Source organism: Nelumbo nucifera, chromosome 7 (genome assembly GCF_055504915.1).
Source record: "Nelumbo nucifera cultivar China Antique chromosome 7, China Antique-T2T, whole genome shotgun sequence".
Lineage (NCBI taxonomy): Eukaryota > Viridiplantae > Streptophyta > Magnoliopsida > Proteales > Nelumbonaceae > Nelumbo > Nelumbo nucifera.
The window spans coordinates 1,002,875-1,027,037 of NC_142655.1; the positions used below are offsets into that span (position 1 = coordinate 1,002,875).

A 24,163-nucleotide genomic window follows, 5' to 3' on the forward strand; every position below is an offset into this window, starting at 1 on the left:
TTGTATATCTCTTTGGAATAATAGATTTGCAGGGATATTCTTGTTTTTTGGTAATGAGATATACAGAAGTACAGGCAAAACAGGAAAGCTTATGGACTAAAAATAAATAAATTCAGAGGAAATTTCTCCTTTGTGTACATCTTCTCATACTCTGCTTTTTTTAAGGAAATCTCTGATACCCTTTCTCAAAATAAATAAATAAATAAATTCAAAGGAAAATATAGAAACGATTCATAGGGAAGGGAACAACCTCCACTTAAAAGACATGTATGTATGTGGGCCCCTATCAATAAACGCCCACGCCCACGCCCACAGAACTGGTTGTGAGTACGGTGCGAGCACAGTTGTATGATGACTGGAATCCGATATCTCTTTGTTCGTTCTAAGTAGATGTGAACGTGTAACGAAATGTGTCAGCAAGTCGAGAGAAGCTTTTTGTTGGGAAGGCCGAAGGCTTTCTTTGTTCTTTGTTGGGAGGCTGGGACCTTTTCCTTGTTCAACACTTCAGCTGGGCTCCGGCCTCCGAGTACATGCTCTCGTGTCTTTCCTTCAGACGTTAAGAATTTATCGATTTTGAAATCTCTACAACTGTTTTCACTGATAACCGCATCCTTCGTAGGTTCGTAGAAGATTATTCTTCGTTTCTTAATTTCATCATAAGGTGGTTAGGGTTTGAGATCACGGCATACTTCTTTCTGCTGATGAAATACTCGTCGTCTGAGAGATACAGTGAAATGGCCACGGCTACGCTTCTCCTGCTGTGCGCTTCTCTGCTAATACCTTCAATGGCCGATGAGTTATTCGACGTTCGTCGACATTTGTCAACGGTTTCAAGGTATGTCGTTCCATCTCCATTACGGACACCCGTTAGAAATTTGAGGACGTCCTTCCTTTTCTTTTGATGTATTTCTCTTGTTGTTTTTCTAATTTATTGGGCACTTAGAACCATTTATTTCATTTTTTTTTTCTGATTCTTATCTTAGTAACTTTTCAAATTTATCGTACATATTCATGTAACCGACCCCATGTAGTTGGGATAAAGCTCAGATGATGATGATGATATGTTTATTTTACAACAAGAAGGCTACACTGTTTTTTTTCATGTCATTTAACGTTGAATTTAATCCTAATTGAGGAATTATCCGAAGATTTTAATCGGATCCACGAGAGCCTTAGCCACTTAATATCTGCACGGATGTTTTTGCTAAATTTATGAAATAATATTACTGTTTGCACATAATTAGTTAAAGAAAGTTTTTCCCCCAATGTCAATGGAACTTGCTTGGATGGATATGCCCCAAAATAATGGAAAAATTGTCATCTGAGACTTCTGATTAAGGTAATCGGCGTAATGTTCTTAAAATACCAGGTTGCCGCTAGATGGGTTTCATTCTGATAGTTAGCTCACGAAATGCTTAATGCCTTAATGGTTGATTTGACTGTGGGTCGTTAAAACATATCTATGTTAGAAGATATCTAAAGATGCATAATGTAACTCATAAAATGGTGGGAGGGGGTCTGAGGGGAGAAGACAGCTTGTGACTCATCCATTTTGAGTAAAAAAATAGAATATATAATAAGCGAAAGCTTTTTTCTCCCAGGTGCCCTTGAACGGTTAAATCATTCATTCCAATTGTCCTTTTTATTATTTTGGAAGTGAAATAATGGGGTGCAAAAAAGGGAAAGACTGCAAGTCCTCCTCTGCAATTATCTTTCAACTGCAAAGCTTGATAAACAAAAATTTTAGGACAGCCACTTTTTTTCTTCTTTTTTTTGGTAGAAAGGATATAGCCACTTTATGAGGCACAAGTACATTTACTTTCATTTTTGATAATATTATTTTATTCAAAAATAAAAGCATCACAACCAGATTTCTTTCTTTCTTTAAATCTCATTTGCAACTTTTATTTGCTTCTTATTCCTTTTCTTTTGCACAGATATGGTGCTGTAAAAGATATTGCTGACAATGGATTTGTAGCTTCAAGTATTCCAGATGGATGTAGTGCAATCCACCTAAACCTTGTGGTAATTTAAGTTTATGAGTTCTGCAACTTAATGCTGTGTAAGTCTGTGCAAACATAACAGTGATACCGATATCTATATTGTATTTCCCTTGGAATTATTTGCATACATTCCAATTATAAAAAAAATATTTGCATACATTCCTTGAATTCTTAATTATCTTGATGTGTGATTAAAATGTTTTAGTTAGTGTTATGATTTTTAGAATATGAAAATGTAGTTATATGTTATATTTTCCATAAAGTTATAATGGGTCTATAAAATGTCGTGCCATGAAATAGACATTGATGATACTTTGAAAGATTCCCTACACATGCCACTCTTAGGAAATCCTCTGGGCATATTGAAGTCATTTAGGACCTCCATGTTACTTTTTTATGCAAGAACAGGGTAATCACATGAAGGAATTGACTTTTTTTTTTGCTCAAATGACAAACAGAGAAAACTTAGAAATTAGAATTCTTTAATTTATATTGACAGGCAAGGCATGGAACTCGTTCTCCTACCAAGAAACGCATGAGAGAGCTAGAAAGCCTGGCCAATCATATGGAAGTTTTGCTAAGAGATGCAAGAAATGGAAAACAAGAATCACTGCAGCAAATCCCTGCTTGGTTATGGGGATGGCAATCACCTTGGAAAGGAAAGCAGAAAGGTGGGGAATTGATAAGCAAAGGAGAGGATGAACTCTACCATCTTGGAATTAGGACCAGAGAAAGATTTCCAGATTTGTTTAATGAGGAATATCATCCAGATATATATGTGATAAAGGCAACTCAGGTTAGTTATTTCTCTTATTTTGTTTATTTTGTTGTTCTTTGCAGGGCCTTCCTTTTAACCAAATTTGCCATTATTCCTGCTACACTGACACCTGCACATATTGATGGCTTTGTTCTAGGCCTTCTGGCCGAGACATTGCATGAATTGCAACTATGCATGCTACTCGTTAAAGTGGTACTGATGTATGAATTCCATATCTGAAATGAGACTATGGTGCTAAACTCTGCTGTTTCTTATCCTATCTTGATTGCCAGAATTCACCATTTAGATATCAAAACTATTTACTTTGTACTCCACAGTGATTTAAGGTCATAACACATGGGGCCACTTCAAAATTCAAACTTGGTAAATATAATTTTTTTTAGAAGCTGGTTAATGCAGGCCTGATATCAGAAAAAGAAGAGAAAAGGAATTATCTGCAGTTTAGAGCTGTTTTTGAGTAATTACATATTTTGAATGTGGAAACAAGGCAACCCAGGCAATTCAAGTATTGAAAGAGTCTTTGGAGACAGTCAAGACGCTGTTATAATTCTCTTTCCAGGTCCTGTTGGTATTGGAGATTCCACAAGAGTGGAAACGCTTGCTTTGCTGCAAGGACTCAGGTTGGGCAAAAGAATGAACATGGGGAACATAGTGGTTGGAGCAGACTTAAAGGTGGTGTTAGACTGGTTGAAAAATGACAAGCAAGCAATATGGCAACATCGGGATGCAGTGAGAGAGATTAAATCCTTAGCAAGGGAGATCGTCAATTCTATTATATGGGTACACTGCTTGGAAAAAAAGTATATCTGATTCACTAGAAAAGGGGTTACTGGGGAACAATTATTGTGGGATCTTTGTACCCAAAAGTAAAGTGGGTTAGATAGCATTTTTCTAGTCTAACTAAAGATCACTTTTTTATAGTAAAAGGAAGAAAAATTATTAACAAGAAGAAAAATACAAACTAATTAGGTGTCAAGAAAAATACAAACTAATTTCATGGGCAAACTCCAGCAGACATATCCCTTGGACTTTGGGACATGTGATGACGGAAGTGTTGCAGATTGCAAAAGACATAGGGGCTGAGTTTAAGTGGGTAAGTGGGCTATTTGTTGGGTAAATGGCTGTGGAGGTGGCCTCTAGAAAGTGACAGACTTTGGCACAAAGTTATTGAATGTATTCATGGTGGTGCAGACAATGGTTGGGATGCTGGTGTATCTCGGTGGGCCACGCTGATTTCTCCTTGGAAGGCCTCCATAGTATTTTCCCCTTGTTCTTGAACCTGGTCAGGTATGATGTTTGTAATGGAGATAAAGTTTTGTTTTGGAAGGATATTTGGACTGGTAACTCTACCCTCAAGAACCTGTTTCCCTCCTTGTTTTCCCTTTTTTGCCTAAAAAATTCAACCTATTAAGTGTTTTGTTTCCTTTTCCTTCTCTTCTGGTCTCAGCTGTAATTTGGGTTTTAGGAGGGATTTGAGAGACTTTGAGCTTGATTAGGTTGCTTTACTCCTCAAAACTTTGGATCTAGTTTGTCTGGATCCTTCCAAACCTAATGATCGCATTTGGGTTCCTAGCTCTTTGGGCTCCTTTAATTGTGCTTCCTTCTTTTCTTCCTTTTTTTGATGAATAACAGATATTTTATTAATGATTAAAACCAAAAGTTACACCAAGGGTAGCCTTGGTTACCCCTGAAAAAAGAAGATTAAAAAACACCCAACATTACTTTGGTAATTACATCTGAGCCCAGAAACAGATCTCCTTGTGCACCCCCTGTTTTGCTAACTGATCTGCCATGTTGTTAGCCGATCTTGGAATCCATTGAAAGGCCACTTGCATACCATCTGTAAATCTTTTAATCTTTTTTTTTTGGAAAAGGTAAGGTAAATTTATTAATAGAAATCAGAACCATACAAAGGCCTCCCAGAAGGGAGCAAAGACTGAGAACAGCCTCTCAGTAAATCTTTTAATCTTCTTGAACTCTTTTCTAAAAACCACGGAGCTTGTTCTTTTCATCTTAGCCAACTAATAACTACTTTAGAGTCCCCTTCAACTATCATTTTTCTCACCCCCATCTCCATTGCCTTTTGTAGTCCAAACACTGCTTCTGTCAGTTCAGCTGTAATCAAATCCCCCCTGTCCATATGGACCTGAATACATTCCAACCACTTCCCTCCTATACCAGAAGGGCCTAGGTTACCAAGGCTGCTTCCATCAAAGTTCATTTTAATAACCCCATTTTCCGGAGGAGTCCAATCCCTTATAGTTTTCTTCTTGGAATAAGGTAGTGCTGCAATTGTTCTCCATCTCCTTATCAGATCATCATATGTAAAATCAGAGAAGAGTTTCAAGGATTTAACCCAGAAAACCACTTTGGCTAAAAGTTGCTTCTAATTTCTTTCTCTAATAAATTCTTCATTTATCAAAAAAAAAAAAGAAAACCACTTTGGCTGTAATTCCATCTATCAATGCCTCTTTGCTCCTTTTTCTTCCTTCAAATATCCTCAGATTTCTTTTCTCCCACAAAGACCAAAGCACAACTGCCCTTGTGCATCTCCACAATATTCTGCCCCTCTTTCTTGGCCATCTGAATGTAGAAGCATCAAATAATCTGTCCAAACTCTTAGGGGTATTCCACCTGCAACCAAAGAGAGAGAAAAACCACTCCCAAACATAGTTAGTGTAAATAGGTAGCTTGATCCTATTCAGTACTCTAGCCGACCCACTTTGTATTTATAATGAATAAGTTGAGTTACAAAAGACAGTATTCTCCCTTACAAGTGATGGGACACAAAACTTAAACTTGAATAAAACAGACCTTTCACTTCTAACTAGATAAACCAAAAGACCAAAATTCCCCTGTACTGTCGACTCTAACAGTTAGCATAAGGACAAGAATTCAACAAGTGATAGGCAGTCTCACCATTTGACTCACACAGATAGCACCAGTTCGGGGAAAGACACCAACCGGGTCTCTTTCTCTGTAACACATCAACATGTTAAATGGACTATGAAAAACTTCCCAACTGAATGCACTCACTTTAGGAGTAATAGGGCGGCACCACACTTCTTTAACTGGAAATGAAGAGCCAGCAAAATCAGAGGACTACCAAAGCTTTAAAGAAGGAAGCACAACTGAAAACACCTGAAGGGTGAGAGGACTAGACTCTACAATCTTGTTTACTCACATCTAAAAAGACCCCATGTAGCATTTACATAAGGTTTGACATCAAATCCAACCGAGAATTCCTAACATTTCTGTGAAAGCCCAAGTTCCACCTATACCCAGATAGAGAAGGGGAGGGGATTAAAAAATCTGAAACTGGTTTACCCTTGGAAGAAGAGAGAGCATACAAAGAAGGAAAGGAGACCCTCGGAGGTACTTCCCCTACCCACAAATCTTCCCAAAACCTGATTTTGTTCCTTGAGTTTAGATCATACCTGATATGAGTGAGGAAACTTGGAAGGCTCTTTTGGATTAATTTCCATGGTGATGCACTTGAAGCTCTGCTAGAAGTTCTAGCCAAGGATTAAAGTATCGGTATCGGGTATCGTATTGGACAACTCGGATACGAATACATATATGGATACGCTTTGGAAACGTATGGATACGGACGAAAAAGATGGAAACGCATGGATACGCTAGGGAAATACATATGAATTTCATAAATATATTAATCACACTAAATTTAAGATCAAAATGATCACAAAATAGTATATAAATACATAAAAATGTAAATATTAAGGATATATATGAAGAAATATATTACGATTAATGAATCGGGATGCATAATTTTATTTATAGTGCATCAATCAAGAGTCCAAGACACTAAACATATGCACCTTTTATATTTTAATTATTATATCAATTATTTTTTATTTTACTATTTTTTTAACATTAAGAAAAAGTCAACTAAATATTAAATTTTCAAGTGCAAATTAAAATATCAATTAATAATTTATAAAAATATAATATTAGCATAAAGTATATCAAATTTGTTAAAATTTCTAAGATGCATATCATATACAAATTCATAGTTTTTAATTACTAAAATAATTATTCCATTATTAATATTTTTATTTATATAAATTTTATGAAATAAAAAATCATTTTTTGAAATAAATGTAGATTAGTGGATTTGATAGATTCAATTTAATATTATATTCTTCAATATTTTGTATATAATATTTTTATTTTTTGTAAATAATAAGTATGTTGTTATTACTTATTAATGTAAATTAAAATATTAGTTAATAACTAATAAAAGTATATAAAAATTTTAAGATTTATATCATGTGCAAATTTATAATTTTTAAGTATTAAAATAATTATTCTATTTGTATAAATTTCTTGATATAAAAAATCATCTTTTTATATATAAATGTGGATTTGATACATTATTTATTCTATTAGTTTATAAAATACTATTTTTAAATATTATTTTTTTAATTTTTAGTTAGCGTTAAATATAAATGTGTGTTTTGTTTAAATTGCATGTGAATAGAAAAAGTTATAAAATTTATTTTATTTTACTTTATATCACAAAACGTAGTGCAACTTACTGGTTTGGAAATGTCGCGAATTCTATAGCGCATGAGACAACCCGGGTTCGAATCACCTCATTCACAATTTTTTATAGAGAGTTTTGAATGATGCAACGCATATCGGTGCGTATCAGCCGATACAATGCGATACAGGCCGATATGCATCCGTATCCATTCGATACGAACGACTGACGGGATACGCTTGTATTTGTAGCATATCCTGTATTGTTACTAACCAATACTGATACGATACGCCTCGTATCAGACGTATCGTATCGATATTTAAATCCCTGGTTCCAGCATCCCAACCATTCTCTTAGAGCCCATGAATGCTGGCTATTACCTTATGCCATTGTCTATCTACCTCCAAAGGAAATCTCCACAACCACTTTCCTAAAAGGGCCAAGTTTTTCTCTTTCAACTTCCCTAAAACCCAGTCCTTCACTTTCCTTCCTCCTGCAAACTACTTCCCATCTAATTAGATGATCTCTCTTGATCTCTCCTAGTTCTCACAAAAAATTCCTCGTTATTTGTTTCTAATTTTTTAGCAATAACCATAGGCATGCTAAAAACCGAGAGATAATACACAGGGGGGTTTGCTAAAGTAGACTTGGTAAGTGGAGGATTGGGTTAGGAATAACCCATAGGCAAGGAAGTTTGGTCCATACCTATCCGTCCAAGTGTGGGAGCTCTTTGTTGGGAAGTGTCTCTTGGAAAATTAAATACCTTGGATGTCTTGCAAGTTAAAAGACCTAGTCTTTGTATCTCCCCTAACTGGTGTACCCTCTGCAAAGCAAATGGAGAAAGTTGCCACCATTTACTAATTTCTTGCCCTGTTGTGGCTGGTCTTTGGGAGAAGCTCTTTGGTCTTTTTGGTTGTAGGTGGATTGAGCCGATCAGTAGTCTTTTTGACTCTTCAACCTTCTTGTGGCTGAAGAGAAGGGGAAGAGTCTTGGGGAGGTGCGCTAGAGCTGCTCTAGTGTGGACTTTTGGGAGGAAAGGAATGCTAGAATCTTCAACAACAAGGAAAGGGATGAGACTAGTATTTGGGAAAGCACTCTAAATAGGGCTATAAATTGTGTAAAGTCCTTGGACCTCTTTTCACCTTTCTCCTTTGATGACTTCTGGAAGAATTAGCACCCAATCTGCCAGTTTTGCCAATGACCGCCACTGGCCTTTCAATATTCTCAAACAACCTTTGTTTCTTTCTTTCCAAGTGATACAACATACAACAAAGGGAATGCAGCTCGACACTATTCTGGCCTTCTTGCTTCCTGGCCACAATGATAAAACTTCTGCAGGGGATCCAGGATGAAAGACTCTCAAACCAAATGGAGAAGAAAAGAATTTCCAAATGAAACCAACAATCTTACAGGAAAAAATAAAATAAAGTTCTCTTATTTTTATCACAATCAAAATTAAAGAAAGCCATTACCCAATATTGGTCCCAGCTATTGGGGTCTTGGGAGGGGTTAATTGGATATAGTCCTAACCTTTAGCATTTTTTTTTTGCACAAAGTGGCTTCTCTTAGACCCAGGCCCACATTCTCATGCTTGACAACTTGAAATTTTACCATTACAATGGTGCCCAAAGCTTGGGCCACGTGAGAAATATTTGAAATCTCCAGAAGATTGGTCTCTAAGGTCATTTCCATAGTTTCTGCAGCTTATCTGTTTTTAAATTTAATAAGTTTAGTAGGTTTCAGAGCAAGCGATTTTAAGTTGTTTAGAAGTTCTCTGGTGACTTGGTTGGTTATTTTGTGGAGTTCTCACAAGGTTGTTTTGGACCTTAAGGTTGGGTCCTTTCACTTTTTTTATAGAGCTATTACATTAGTGTTTTGGGTTGATTTTTTGTATTTGGAAAGTTTTTTCCCTTGTGAGATCAAGATCTTGTGAATATGGCATGAGGTAGGAAAGTTATGACTATTATTGGCAAGGTGCTGGTTGGTGATGGGATTTAGTCCTACTCAAGTAAACTTTTTCCTAAAGTTTCTTTTCTAAGAGTCCCATTTAACAATAAAAGTGAGCTGGTGCCTACTTCTCCCCAAGTTAAATATATGCTTTGTAATTTGATAGGTAGTTATTAAAAATGGAATAAAAATTTGAATTTGAGTTTGTGTCATTGGAGGTGCTTCTCCCTCTTCTTCTCTTTTATCCAAGGTTTGACATATTCTTTCCTTACCTCTTTGTTCTTTTTCCTTGCTATTGTTTTCTTCTCAACTAGTGCAACTGCTTTTTGCTGCTAGCTTTGAAAATACTTTTAAGGTCAGTGTTTTAAAAGCGCAAGGCACAGAGGTCAATTTGCGCCTGAGGCGCAAGGTGCAAGGTGAGGTGCATGCCTTTTTGAAGCAAGGTGCAAAAATTAAAAAAAAGCTAAAAAATAAAAAAAGTCAGAAAATTCAAAAAAATGCCAAAAAAATAAAAAAAATATTAAACATAATATTAATAAAAAATATAAGCTTAAATTTTAAAATAAATGTTTTAAAAAGCCTATTATCTAAAATTAAAATACATAAACATAAGATGTAAAGCATATTCAAATGAGAATTTAAAAATAAAATCAAACATATAAAACATTTTCAAGCATGTAAAACCTCTAATCTCTTTTTTTACTCAATTGCATTACTTCAGAGCAGACGAGAACCCCCTATTTGCTACCCAGCTGCTATGTTCAAAAAAAGCAAAAAAGGGTCAAATTTTCAAAAGGCACATGCTTGGGCTGAGGCGCAAGGTGCACCAGGCGTGCACCTTTTGAAAGGATTGCGCCTAGGACCTAGGTGAGGCGCATGCCATAAAATGTGCCTTGCCTGTGTGCGGTGCGCCTTTTAAATCATTGTTCTAGGTTCATATCTTTTATTTGTTAAGTTCTTGTTTGGATTTTCTACCATTGATAGTTTATATTACAACACCTTTTCTTTAATCTTTCAGATCAAAAGCCCTTTTAGACCCCATTAACATCCCCTTTCTTCCAAACCTTAGTGTTTCTTTTTTTCTTTTTATTTTTATATCCATGCCTCCAAGTATGCCTTAGTAAGGCCTTTTCCTCTTCCTATCCTACATCACTAGGTTGAGAGCAATCTAAGGCATTAGTGTTGGCTCATGCTTAAACTACAAATATGGCTCTAGATTAGCAATGGTATTTCTTGTGGTTTACACTTGTATATCTCTTTGGAATAATAGATTTGCAGGGATATTCTTGTTTTTTGGTAATGAGATATATAGAAGTACAGGCAAAACAGGAAAGCTTATTGACTAAAGAATAAATAAATTCAGAGGAAATTTCTCCTTTGTGTACATCTTCTCATGTACTTTGCTTTTTTAAGGAAATCTTTGAATCCCTTTCTCAAAATAAATAAATAAATTCAAAGGAAAATATAGAAACGATTCAAAGGGAACAACCTCCTTCTCCATCTAATTATTACTTTCTCTCTGCCATTTTCTCTCTAATTCTCCCCATTTTTCTCTCTCTCTCTCATAATATTAGCTTCCATCTTCTTTCACATGGATCATCACTGGAATATGCTGGGGCTGTTCATCAAACCGATGAAATTGGCCAAACCGACCAACCCGACCCAACTTGACCTGAGTTGGTTGGTTTTCTAGTATTTTCGATTGGCTTCGATTCAGCCATTATGCTAACCCTAGAGGTTAGGCTGGTTTCGGTTTAACACTTTGGCCGCATATAAATCAACCAAAATGACCCGATCCGATTCCGACCATAGATATATATTAATATTTTATATTTTGTATTTAAAATTTTTAATTTTTAATATGGGAAAGTGGGAAAATTCCCATATTTCATAGTTTAAAATATTTTATATTGTAAATTTATTTTTTTTCAAAATTGACTTTTTAATAATACTGCTGCAATTTTTAAATTTAAATATTTTGAACCAATTGACCAAACAACAAACTGATACAACCCGAGTTGGCTGGTTTTCACTAATGGTCGATCAATTTCGGGTGACCAATTCGCCAACCCGACTAGGTCAGTTTGGTTGGCCAAAGAGCCTGCAACCAAACTGTAAAACCCCTGGATACTGCTTTGCATCCAAACAAAAGCCGGAATCTAATAAAAACAAAGTGCCTATCCATTTTAGGTTATTACATATAAAACAAGGGAAATTGAAAATTTGTAATGCACGCCATTTTCCACTGCATTTACTTATGTTTTGTAAATACTCATTTTCCATGACCATTTTATCTGCAACCAAACACTATAAAACAGCATTTTCCAGAAACTATTTGTTTTATTTCATTTTCCATGTAGCCAATGGAGCTTTAATGTTCCTTTTTATTACTTGCAGATCTTGTGATCTGAATGATCTAGCATCCAAGTGATGCCATAAAAGGATTGAAACTTGGTTATACCCAGTTTGGATCACTAACTTCTTAACATTGTTCCAGTTAGAGTTGAATTTTGGAACAGGATTGCTTTAGCTGGTACCAAAATGTTAGGGATGGAGGGTGGGAAGGAGGGAGAGGAGGGAGGATTTGATCTCACTTGCCAAGGTTAGCAGAAAAGAAAGAAGTGGGCTCACTTATTAATGAAGAAAAAGGATATTCTAAATGGTTAGCAATGTTCAAAATATAGTTAACCCTATTATCCTTCTCTGTTAGTTGGAGATATTTTGACTTTTTTGAGATTCGTATTTTGTATTCTCATTTTAATTTGTGTTTGTGGAATCTGCAGAAAATGGTTGGGTTTCATCTATTGATTTGTGACATTTGTTTCACCATATATTTTTGGTGTGACATCTAAAATTTCAGAAGCATTGCACCACACAAATTGGTGATAAGGTGTTTTAGGAGGAGGTTGTAGTGACCTGGCATGTGGATGAAGTTGTGCTGTACATTTATGCAATAATGTCAAACAAATATTATCATGCGACAATAGTGCTTCATAAATTTCATAAGATATTAGATTAAATGGTTTTGATCAAATAGTGCAAACATTGTACAAGTAACACAGAAGACCATAAATATATCAAAAAAAAAAAACACAGAAGACCACAGGAAATATAAACTAGTAAACTTTACTAGCTAGCTTGGTCTTCTCCTGTTTGTTGGGTCATGGGTGTAGGCATGCAGCATACCTTAGATGGTGGTAGTACAGGATCAAGGTTTCCTCTCCTGTAATAGAGTTATTTGGGTTAAGTATATTGTTTGATAAGAAGTAGAGAAATGGTTGCTTTCCTCTCACCTTTTCTGTTAACATGGTGTTAGGCATGTAGGCAGATATGCAGTCCCATTTTGAGTGGTTAGGTAGAAAAATCGCTGTTTGATGTACTTGATTATTATTTTATTTTATTTTTTCTGGTGTTCATACATCACTTATTTTACCTTGTGTTATTGCTTTTTCCTTTTCTTTTTATTTGTTTGGGGGGAGGGGCGGTGAATTCATAATTATGTATCTTCTTGTTTAATGAGATAGGTTCCTCGGGCATCAGCTAGTGCTGTGGCATTTGGCATTGGACTATTTAATGGGAGAGGAAGTCTTGGACCAGGGCGTCATCGTGCTTTTTCTGTAACTACAGAGAGCCGTGCAAGTGATATATTGCTTAGGTTTTATGATTGTTGTCAAAACTACAAGGTAAAGTGTTGCTCTCTCATTTCATGCAACTTTCGTAATTTATAATTATGTCCATTCCTGCACAATATATACATGAATGCTTGCACATGCATGTGCACACAAACATATCTGTATGCATGTATATATAGTTGGTCTTCATGTTGTATCAGGAAGTCATGCTTGAAACGTTAGGTACCCATGCACAGTATTAACATGCCATTTGGCAAGTCTTTTTTGAAAAATCTTCTGGAAGATCTGACAGCCAAAAGACGTAGTGGGCTTTTACATAAAAATCTTGGCAGCCCACAGACCGTTTGGTTGGAGGTGTGTCTTTCTGCGCAAAGACGAGACGAAAAAAAGTGAAAAAGCTCCATTTGGAGCTTCCCGAAAATAGCTCAAAACGTGCTTCCTGCGTCTTTTCGGGGTAGTCTTTCAGCAGCTAGATCTCCCCCCAACCAAATGGGAAAAGATGAAAATGCGGGCTGCCGGGCTTCTAAACAGCCGACAGCCTGCGTGGAAAGATGCGCCAAATGGGGCCTAAATCTATCCAAGATTATTTGATGAGGTCCCCCAGCCCCATCCCCTGCAAACCAAAAGGGGAAAAAAGGAAGGCAAGATAGATTTTGGGAAAGCAATCTGAATCAAGCCCTTTCTTGGTTAGAGCTGTTAGAGCATGTATTCCGAATGAAGATTGTCAGGTTGAACATTTGGTGGTAACTGACTCATGAAAGAAGAGCAAGTTGATGTTTTTCAGAGGTATCCTAGTTTCAAGTATTTAAGGCAATATATACTAATATGGATAATTGAAACTTTTCTTTTGACAAAGTGAAGTATATGTTTTGTATTATATGCGAATGTCAAAGAATGTATTCCTCTCATTTCATGTACAGGTATGACATAGTTCACTAAAAACCCATATACAGCATAAGCATACCATACATTATTTACCTATGAAATTGATGGAATTCCATTTATTACAAGAATGTGAGAATCTACAAGTCCTGAAGTCTGATAGAATGGATGCCCAGCAGGAAATCAGCCTCTCAATCTTTGCTTTGGGCCTTTATTTTGGGAGGCTTTTAATATGGACAATTGGAATTTTAATCTAAGGTTGTGAATATGCTTGTTCTAAGATACCTCTCATTAGGTGTTAGTTGGTGCATCCTCTCAACTGGGAGGTATCCAGGTATATTCTGATCGTATGTCAAAAGGAAATTGGATGGAGGAGCAATTGGTTTCATTGTACAAAACAAAGCATTGCTCTCTATCTATAGGCTGCCGATAATATTTGTATCATTACATATTTCCTAATAACATAGACATTGGCATTATTTGATAAAAAAATAATAAATAAAATAGACATTGTTAACTATCTAAAGTTAAAGAAGTTGCACCTTGTGAAACTATAATAAGGAATAAAGTGGATGCAATGAGCCAATGACCCAAGAGGGTATGTATTATTCAACATGGATGCATGTTTTGGTATTTGGTAATAGCATATCAAATCCTTTTAGCTGAATGACATGGGTTTCCAAGCTGTCAGGAAGAATGGATTTGGATTTGCTGAAATATAGCTCTTTGGTCAAAAACTGTATTGCTATTTGCTACATGATTGCAGGATTATAGGGAAAGTCAGGAACCCATGGTTAACAAGCTTAAGGAACCTATTTTGGATGAGATCACTTCTGCATTAGTGGAAAGATATCAGCTGAATTTCACCAGACAGGATATTGCTTCCCTTTGGTTCCTATGTAAGCAGGTGAGTTTGTGTCTATCAATATCTTCTATTTCCTGATCTAATTAATGCTTTACCTGAACAAGTAATTTGCTGTTCAAATTGGTAGGAAGCATCTTTACTGGATATAGTGAATCAAGCTTGTAGCCTTTTCAGCCCTTCTGAGGTATGTTATTTTCTGTTGGCAATTAAAAATATCCCATCCTGCTTGTTCTTAGTAACCTCATTGTTGTTCTCGAACGGGCATTTTACACCTGATAGTCTGGAAATACATCCTTCTCCAGATAACACATATATATATATATATATTTTTTTTCAAATTCTCCAGATAACATTTTCACAGATGTTTATTATCTTGAACCTTTCACATTGAAATTTATGCAAATATTCTAGTAAGAATGTCAACGGGCTGGGTTTGGCATAGGTCTTCCTTGACCCTAACCCGATCCTTTAATGTTCCCACCTGAATCCGACTAAGAAACATGACCATTTCTGAACATACTCAGCCCTGAGCCAACCTGGAGCCTTTCAATTGCATTTTTTACAACACATTTTGAAAACCTGAAAGCCATTAATTTAAGTTGGAATTTGGTTTATAGGTTTTAAGGTGTCACTTCCTCCATTAGTAAAAGAAGAAAAACCAAAATAAACATGGAAAGAAATCTTAAACTTTAAGGATATGTAGAAGTCATAGAAAATTACAAGAATGCCTATATATATATGTAGGGGTATCAAGTATCATGAACCCAGCAGGGCAGATCAGGTCAAGGCAGGTTTACCATTTAACCCGACCCATTGACATCCCTACTTCTAGGTCAGATAAGAGGGTATGGATCCCAATATCTGATAGCAACTTTTCGTGTGCCTCCTTCTTTAATACCCTTTACCTTTACCAATCAACCATCACAAACCCTTACCCTCTCAAAACCTTTTGGTGTGGTCCAGCCCCTTCAAATGTGAAGGTATTTTGTTGGAAAGCAACCAATCAGACCATTAACATTTGTGAGAGACTCCAAAGGATACAAAAAACTTGGTGTCTTTCTGTTATGGGCCCGGGCGTAGGATCGCGTCACGGGTTGATCCACGGGAGGAACCTCTGATCTTCCCTTGCCCTTTCCCTTGCGCACAGACCCTATTTTGATTACCTAGTGGGTGATTTGTCCAAGAGACCACCCGAACTCTCCTTGCTCTCTTCCTTAACTTGGAAAACTGAACATTCGATATCCTCATTCAATAATGGTGTCTCCTTAAATAGGAGATTACAGGAGTCCTAATCTTAGGGAGTCTCCTTGCTGAATAGGGAGACTTCCAATTTTATCATGCTAAAGATAAGCTAATCCTAATCTGATAATAAGATAAACTAATCCTAATCTGATAACAAGATAAACTAATCCTAATCTGATATCAAGATAAACTAATCCTAATCTGATAACTTACTAACAAGATAAGATAAGAGGGATAGAATAAGATAAGAACAAGCAAGATGATTCTAATCTGGCGGTGGGTCAGGTTCCTGTTGCTGCCGGCGGCGATGGTACGTCTTTCCGAGGAATGCATCCATTACACTTTCTTCTCATCATGTGTGTATTCTTTGCTTGAGGAGTGGATAAAAAAGCAACCATCTTCTCTTGACTTGTCAGTTTGCTACTCAAGTATTGGACCACTTCTTCCTTTTCTTGAGGAGCAGTTGGTTAGCTCCATCCAATGTCATGGACCTTGTTTTCTACTAGCTTGATAACTTGTCATGCAAGGAGGCAAAAAATATTATGGCATTATACAAGGGCAGCTTTTTATGGGGATTGGGTGGGGAGAGGAGTGCTAGAATCTTTGAAGGTGAAGCACTTGATAGATCTCACAATGGTAAGAATAGCACATTGGGTCTTGGTGAGCAATGGATTTAAAGGTGTCACCATGGATGAACTGATTAGAGGCTGGAAAATTGTTGTGGCTTATAAAAAAAAGAAAAAAAAAAAACAAAGAAATAAGGAATGGAGAGCACCTGATTGGGGTAGTTTGAAATTCAATATTGATGGGTTTAGTCTTGGTAATCTAGGAGCATTAGGAGTTGGAGGAGCGGTAAGAGACTATACTGGCAATATTTAATTAAAGTTTGTAAGTTGATGAAAACAACATATAATATGCCAAATTAAATTGATAGGAAGTACACATATCCATAAACTAGAAGTTTATAAGTAACAAGTTTCAGCATCTAGGGGGGGACATGTTGCAGGTGAGGCAGGCAAACGGGAGGAAGATCAGAAGTCAGGTGAGCGGGTGTGATGGGGGAAGGGGGGAGATGGAAAACAGGTGATGGGAGGTAAGCTTAAGACTAAAAATAGGAGCAGGGACCATCACTTTAAGAAATTAGCTAAAGAATTTAAGGGGGGGGGTAACCAAATTAAGTGGTTTCAAGTGGTGAAGGGTATTTTTGGGAAGGGGGTTCCATAGGAGAAGCTAATAATGATTGGGTCTGGGTAGTAATGAAGTTTGAAAATGACAGGAAAATAGTGGTTACAGAGGGAAGGAAGATGAACAAACCAACATCTAAATCATGTTGTCAGGAAGGGTTGCAGCAATCTGAGAGTATAGAGGTTGGAGAAGAAATATCGCCATAGAGGGATCGAAGCAAGGATAAGAACAAAGAGAGGTATTCACCATGCCAGAGTGTTTCATTGGCTGGGGCTCAATTGATTGACAACATAGCCGAGGATGGAAAGAGAGTTCAAGGGGAAGGAGAATATTTTGATGGAATCACAGTGAATAGAGCAAAAACTGGAGCAACGATGGTGAGCTAGACAGTAAAATCACTGGAGAAAAAACTCTGGAAATTATTGCTCAATTGAACAGTAAGGTAAGCACAGGTTCTCCACCTTCAACTGGCTTGGGAGGCTCTGATAGGGAGGAGATTTTGAGGGGACTAGGCATGATGGAGTGGATGGGGGGGGTGTAGTAGACTGAAGAGGAAAAGATCTAGGGAGGATCAACAGAAAGAGAAGGATGGTGGTGCAGATAGTTAAAGAGGCTGGGGTTGAAAGTAGGGGTGAGCATTGTTCGGTTAAAACCAAAATTTTTGGTTTTAGTTAGTTTGGTTTGTTTCTTGGTTTTTGTCGGTTCGATTTAAAAAAAAATCGGTTTTGGTTTCAGTTTTCAGGATTAGAAGTTCGATTAACCGAAAAAACTGAATTAATCGGAATTTATTATATACATAATATAATGTATATTATTAATATGTAAAACATAATATATTATAATATGTATATAATATATAATATATATAATATACATAAATATATTAATATATATATATATAATATAATATGTATTAGTATAATATTAATAAAATTCGGTTTTAATAGAAAACCGAACCGAAAAATTTGATTTCGGTTTCGGTTTTATATTTTATAAGTTTGGTTTTTAAAAATTCGGTTTATTTGGTTTGGTTTTTAACCAAATAAACCGAATGCTCAACCCTAGTTGAAAGGAGAGAAATGGAAGGTCAGGAGGAGTACGAAGAGGATATGAGGGAGGGTGATGAGGAGACAGAGGAGGTCAAAGCTAAAGAGGTTACAGATAAAACTGAGAAGGGGAGGGTGGGTATTGATCGGCTAGTGAACAGACAGGTGGTGATTGGGAAGCCGCTCAGTCCTTTCCTTCTGTGGGGGGTGAGGAAGGCAATTAGGAATGGCAACGGGGTGGGTTCGGGGCGGGGATTACATTCCCCATCCCCGACCTCGACCCCCAAATCACCCCCCATCCCCGTCAAGGAAAGGAAACCTCCTCCATCCCCGACCTCGATGGGGATGAACTCCCCGTTGGAGACCCAAATCCCCGAGGGTCACTGCAAATCCAGACTCCTAGTTCTAGACAAGGTATTAGATTGGAAGTTTACACTACTAAAAAGTAAAAATTGAGGTACAAGATGAGCGGCGGTGGACAACGACAATAGACGAAGGAAGATTGAAGAACTGAGTTTTAGTTTTTAGACTTTCAGTTCTTTCTTGTTTGAGTATCTCTGTCCTCTGTCGAGTGGTAGAATGGTAGTCGGCGATGATAGACGTCCGATGTCCGACAGGTGAGTTGCGACAGTGACGGCGAATGGCGAGTCGGCAATGAAGACGAAGGAAGAAGAAGACTAGGGTTCATACTTCAGAGTTCTCTGTCTGTCGAAGACTCGAAGTGTCGAGTGTTTTTTAAGTTTTAATATTTAAAAAAATGAATAATAATATAATAATATAAATATTATATAAATAATATATAATATATAATATTATATTACATATAATTTATATATATTAATCAGGTCTGGGGTGGGGCGGGAATTGCATTCACCATCCGTGTCCCCGAATCCGATCGGGGATTCAGGGATAGCCCCATCCCTGACCCTGACCCCGCCAAAGTACCCCCCCATATCCGACCCCATTGGGTCGGGGATGGGGAAAATTGCCACCCCTAAAGGCAATAAACACTTCAAAAAAGATTGAAGGGAAGAATATAATAAAAAGAGAGCAATTGGGGAAGGGGTTGAGGTATGGGAAGGAGAAGGGGGGGGGACAAAGGAATTGTCGATGAAGAGTGAAGGGAGGTTGTTGAAGGAGAGGACTGAAAGCAAAAAGCCAAAAAATGAAATTGGTATCATGGAATGTGAGGGGATTGTGCGGTGATGTTGCAAGAGATAAATTTGGAAACATTTGATCTGATCTGAGAATGAAGAATGAAGGAGAGGACTGAAAGCAAAAAGCCAAAAAATGAAATTGGTATCATGGAATGTGAGGGGATTGTGCGGTGATGTTGCAAGAGACAAATTTGGAAACATTTGATCTGATCTGAGAATGAAGAATGAAACAAAAGAGTTTTTGAAGACAAAGCATGGAATCTTGATAGGTTGGTGGCGGCTGTTAGCAAATCTGTGGAAGAATGGGTTTTGGTATTGCCAAAATTTAATTTAGACAAGTTGACAAAGAGCACTTTGGGGACAAGCTTGGGGAAGTTGTGGGGTTCCAAGTTTGTAATCTGGATAATTTATTTTGACTTAATTGGGCTAATTGTGATGTTTTAGTTTGAATGCAGGTGTTTCCTTATACTTGACTAGGTTGTAAAAACATTCAAAACTTCTTCCAGTTGTATGCCTTCCTCATCTTCCTCTTGTCGTATTATTTCCTTTCTTTATGCCATCCATTAGGGCTGTTCACGGGTCGGGTTGGGTCGGTTTACTGAGGTTTTTCCAACCGACCCGACCTGGTCGGGTTACCTGAGATGGAAACTGAAACCGACCCAGTGTTAAGCAAAACCGGCCTGGTCGGTTTGAGTCGGGTTGGATCGGTTTGGGTCGGTTTCGGCTCTAAGTTCATCCATGGCCCCCATGGCCACCTAGTTTTCTGGAAATATATTTAAAACTGAAATATGTATTTTAGAAATATATATATATATATATATAAACAAAAATATACATACAAATATATTGGAATATATATTTTCTGGAAATATATATCTGACATGTTTCATAATATATATTTTTTAGATATAGATATTGGAATATATATTTTCAGATATTTCAGTTTTTAGTTAAGTAGGAACTAAGTCGGTTCGGTGTGAAAACCGAAACCGACCCAAACCATCGGTTTATGAATTTGTACAACCCGAAACCGACCGGTGCTGATGAAAACCCGGCCGACTCGGGTTGGGTCGGTCCGGGTTGGTCAGTTTGGTCAAGTTGGGCCTTCTTATGAACAGCCCTACCATCCATCATGAACCCATCCACATCTTCATCCAATGGGCATCTTTTGCTCTCTTTTGAAAAATTCATGGATGTGTTCCTCTTTTGTTGGTGAGGTTCTTTTTTGGCCCCATCCATGGTTGGGATATGGAAGCTATTTTTTTTTGGAAAATGCCGTCTTTTTTTTTTTAATCTCTGTACTTCTTATGCTTTTGTGTTATCTTTCTGGTTATGTTGTTCATGTATTACTTATCACTAGATAAATGAGGCCATTACTAATTTTAGTTTGGTGAATTGTTAAATGTTGAGAAACAATTAACTCATTTTTCATCTTTAATTTTCTTATTACTTTTTGATATTCATGTTGCCTTCATATTGTGTTATATTACCTTTATCTGGAAGAGAGGGTTTGGCAGTCTTTTCTTCGTCTCATTCATTTCAGTTCCTACTTTGCCCTTCCTTTTAGGTTTTTGTTTCCGGTTTATATTTTCCATTATGCATTCCACCATTACCATACTATGTAGTTATTCTTTAATTTGCACATGCAATATCCTTCCCAATTGCTACTTGGTTTGATATTTTAGCTTCATCCAGGGTTGTTTTTTGTGGTGCCAGATCAATCTCAGTTTCCTTGTTTCTTATTCAGGTAGCTTTGCTAGAGTGGACAGATGATTTAGAGGTGTTTATACTGAAGGGTTATGGTGAATCAATAAATTATCGCATGGGAGTACCATTGCTTCAAGATGTTGTTCAATCCATGGAGCAAGCTATTAAGGATCATGAAGGTAAGATCGATTTACATCTTGTTGAAAACTAAACAAATTACTTGGTCCCTTTTGGAAAATTTTGAACTTCTCTATTTCATATCATTTTCTCTGCATTGTTGTCTTGTGGGATATGTTGGACACAGGTCTGAACTTAGTGATGTGGGGTCTGAATAATCATTTAAGAAATTTGAAATGTTTCCTATGTTATTCATTTACTGCCTCTGATTGCAACTAAATTTTTGAGTATTGAATGATTGCTTTCTTCAAACGAAGGTTCAAAAAATCGATACGATACGCCCCGTATCGGGCGTATTGTATCGTATCTTTTGGGTCCCGAAACACTCCACCCTTTTTTTTTATAAAAAAACCATTTTTAGCTCCCCAAAAACCAAAATTTGAAAAAAAAAAACTAAAAAAATGTATTTCCGTGTGTTTCTAAGTACCGATACGCCTCTGCTGATATGCAGAGGCGTATCAATAGTTTGAACCATGCTTCAAACTAGAAGGGGACATGGTTCTTCTGAGAACAATTGGAGATACTCTCTCTCTCTCTCTCATCATTGTAGTTTCTCTTACAAGTCATTGATGGAATGTCTTGCATGGAAAAAGAAAGAAATAATGTCTGGAGTTGCAAGTTTGCAACAAATGCTGTATGTTTTTTTTTTTTTTTTTTTTATAGGCAACAGAAAAAAATTATTAGAAATTTATAAACAGAGGTGTACAAGTAGTTACACCCTTACGTTTATAAAGAAAAACAAGATAGCATTACCTTTGCTATATATTCCCACTTATATTAAAAATGCTAGACGTTATGAAGATGCAAATGCCTCATGTTTAGGACACCATGGTTTGGCTTATTAGAAATTTATAAACAGAGGTGTACAAGTAGTTACACCCTTACGTTTATAAAGAAAAACAAGATAGCATTACCTTTACTATATCTTCCCACTTATATTAAAAATGCTAGACGTTATGAAGATGCAAATGCCTCATGTTTAGGACACCATGGTTTGGCTTATATTTCCCTTTGCTTTTGTTCCTCTTTCCAGAACACCGAGCTCCAGGCACCTATGAGAAGGCAAGACTTCGGTTTGCACATGCTGAGACTGTGGTGCCATTCTCTTGTCTTCTTGGACTCTTTCTTGAAGGATCTGGTAGGGTTTCATCTTTGACATTTCTGACTCCCTAGCATATGATTTTTGTGACTTGCCACAATGCATATTAACATGCTTACATGCAGCTTGTGAGTTTGTCTATTTGGAGAAAAAAATTAATCTATACTCCCTTTATTTGGATATGCTTCATCTCTCTGTCTGCCTAATGGTTATTGGCTCAATGTTCCAGAATTTGAACAAATACAAAGGGAGGAAGCTCTGCAACTACCACCAAAGCCTCCTCAGAAAAGAAGTTGGAGGGGCAGTATAGTAGCACCTTTTACTGGGAACAATATGCTGGTATTGTACAGCTGTCCGGCCAACAATTCAAGCAATTATTTTGTACAAGTACTACATAATGAAGTTCCAGTTCCAATGCCGGTAAGCTCTAGTCAGAGAAATATTCAATCGATTATTACTTGAACTTAGTATCTTACTATTCTATTCTTGATTTTCTTTTTTGATTTTCCAGTATGCAATTTGAACCAAATCATCTAGGAATCAAGTCCTTGCCTCACTATTTCCTTATTAATGTTTTTGAAGGGATTTTGATTTTAAAACATCTTATTGAAACTAAATCCTTATTTGTGTTGTTTAAAACTTTTTAAAAAAGCCTTTTAGTTAATGCCCATCTTTATAAGCAAAGAACAATTGTATATGAGTTAATTCGAATTTGAAATTTTTAATACACATCTTGAAACTGAAGGTCAAATATATATATATATATATATATTTCTTATGGGAAAGCCTAAAAGATGGAAATATTCTTATGATTTTTTATATAATTAATGGATCTCTCTCTCTCTCTCAAATGTTCATGCAATGATGCTTATACACATGCACAAAATTCTTGTGTTTGCAGTAACATAATTTCTGTTTGTAAATGTGTATCTTTGCAACTTTAGGCTTACTGATACTACCCATTCAGGAGATTGATGTTGAGTTTCTGTGTGGTTAGGGTTGTTATAACACCAATTTCTGCCCATTTGAAGTTTTCAAGGTACAGTGTTTATCTGATTCTGAACATATTCTAGAAATTTGGCTGATCGCTTACACTAAAATATTTCATTTTGCAGGAAAGAGTTGTCAATCCTCATTTGAAGCATGATTATCATTTACTTTGCAACAGAAGGTCAGAAAAACAGGAGTCCAAGCCTGTCACTAGTAAGTTGGTGCAGTTGCTCCGTTGGCCTTTCTTTCAGGAGAGCGAAATACAGTCTAAGAAACATGATGCTGAAGCTGCTGAACTTTAGTTTTTGTTTACAAATGATGGAAGGCTTTTACGTTCTTTTGTTTGTTGGTAATGCTCTCCCATTCGATCATTTTGAGTTTCAACTGATCTTGTGCCCTCTTTGTAGGGAGCCTTATGGGTTGAGAGTTGAGACCACTGCTCAATTTGGATGAGGTCTTGTGATAACAAATACAAGGTTACATGCTATATCTTAAAGCTACTAGCAGCATAAAGCATGCAGTTTTGGAAGTTAAAGACTTCTTTGCATTGACAAGAAGTGTAAATCCATGCTTTATTCCAAGGATTGTTGGTATTGATTTGGATCCAGATCGAGTGTGGTCATACCCAGACCTCCAACATTAGTTTGCTCCAAAACGTATAATTTAAACTCAGCCTGCTTGTTATTTTATTCCCAATCCCCAATAGAGTCTCGTTCATAATATCTTGACACACCGCAAAGCAACCAAACTGCATGTAAAAAGACTAAAGAGTAAAGATCCTGGACATGAACATGCGTGATAGTGAAACAGTGAATGTATATATTCCTTTCAAGAATAGGACTAGCGGTTCTGAATTTTAGTAGAATTGTGGATCAGGTTAGGTTCTGTTAAACTACGTTAACAAGGAACTCTACACAACCACAATGTTTCATGAGGATCAAGGTTTAAA

General features: G+C 36.7%; 1 protein-coding gene across 4 annotated transcripts; it reads left to right on the forward strand.

Moving 5' to 3' along the window:
* The first annotated feature begins 384 nt into the window (after positions 1–384).
* LOC104597681 (histidine acid phosphatase family protein) lies at positions 385–23,886 on the forward strand. 4 transcript variants are annotated; one of them, XM_088890925.1, is made up of 13 exons: positions 450–619; positions 731–835; positions 1,938–2,025; positions 2,503–2,799; positions 12,757–12,915; positions 14,513–14,653; positions 14,739–14,795; positions 20,989–21,127; positions 22,159–22,263; positions 22,454–22,644; positions 23,222–23,263; positions 23,340–23,427; positions 23,622–23,886. In XM_088890925.1, the coding sequence occupies exons 2-13, from the start codon at positions 735–737 to the stop codon at positions 23,636–23,638; spliced, it is 1,425 nt and encodes a 474-aa protein (XP_088747051.1). In that variant the 5' UTR covers positions 450–619; positions 731–734; the 3' UTR covers positions 23,639–23,886. The 4 variants fall into 4 exon arrangements, with proteins under 4 accessions (XP_010257686.1, XP_010257688.1, XP_088747051.1 ...); XM_010259384.3 differs by having other exon boundaries at positions 385–835; XM_010259383.3 differs by having other exon boundaries at positions 23,340–23,821.
* The last annotated feature ends 277 nt before the right edge of the window (positions 23,887–24,163 follow it).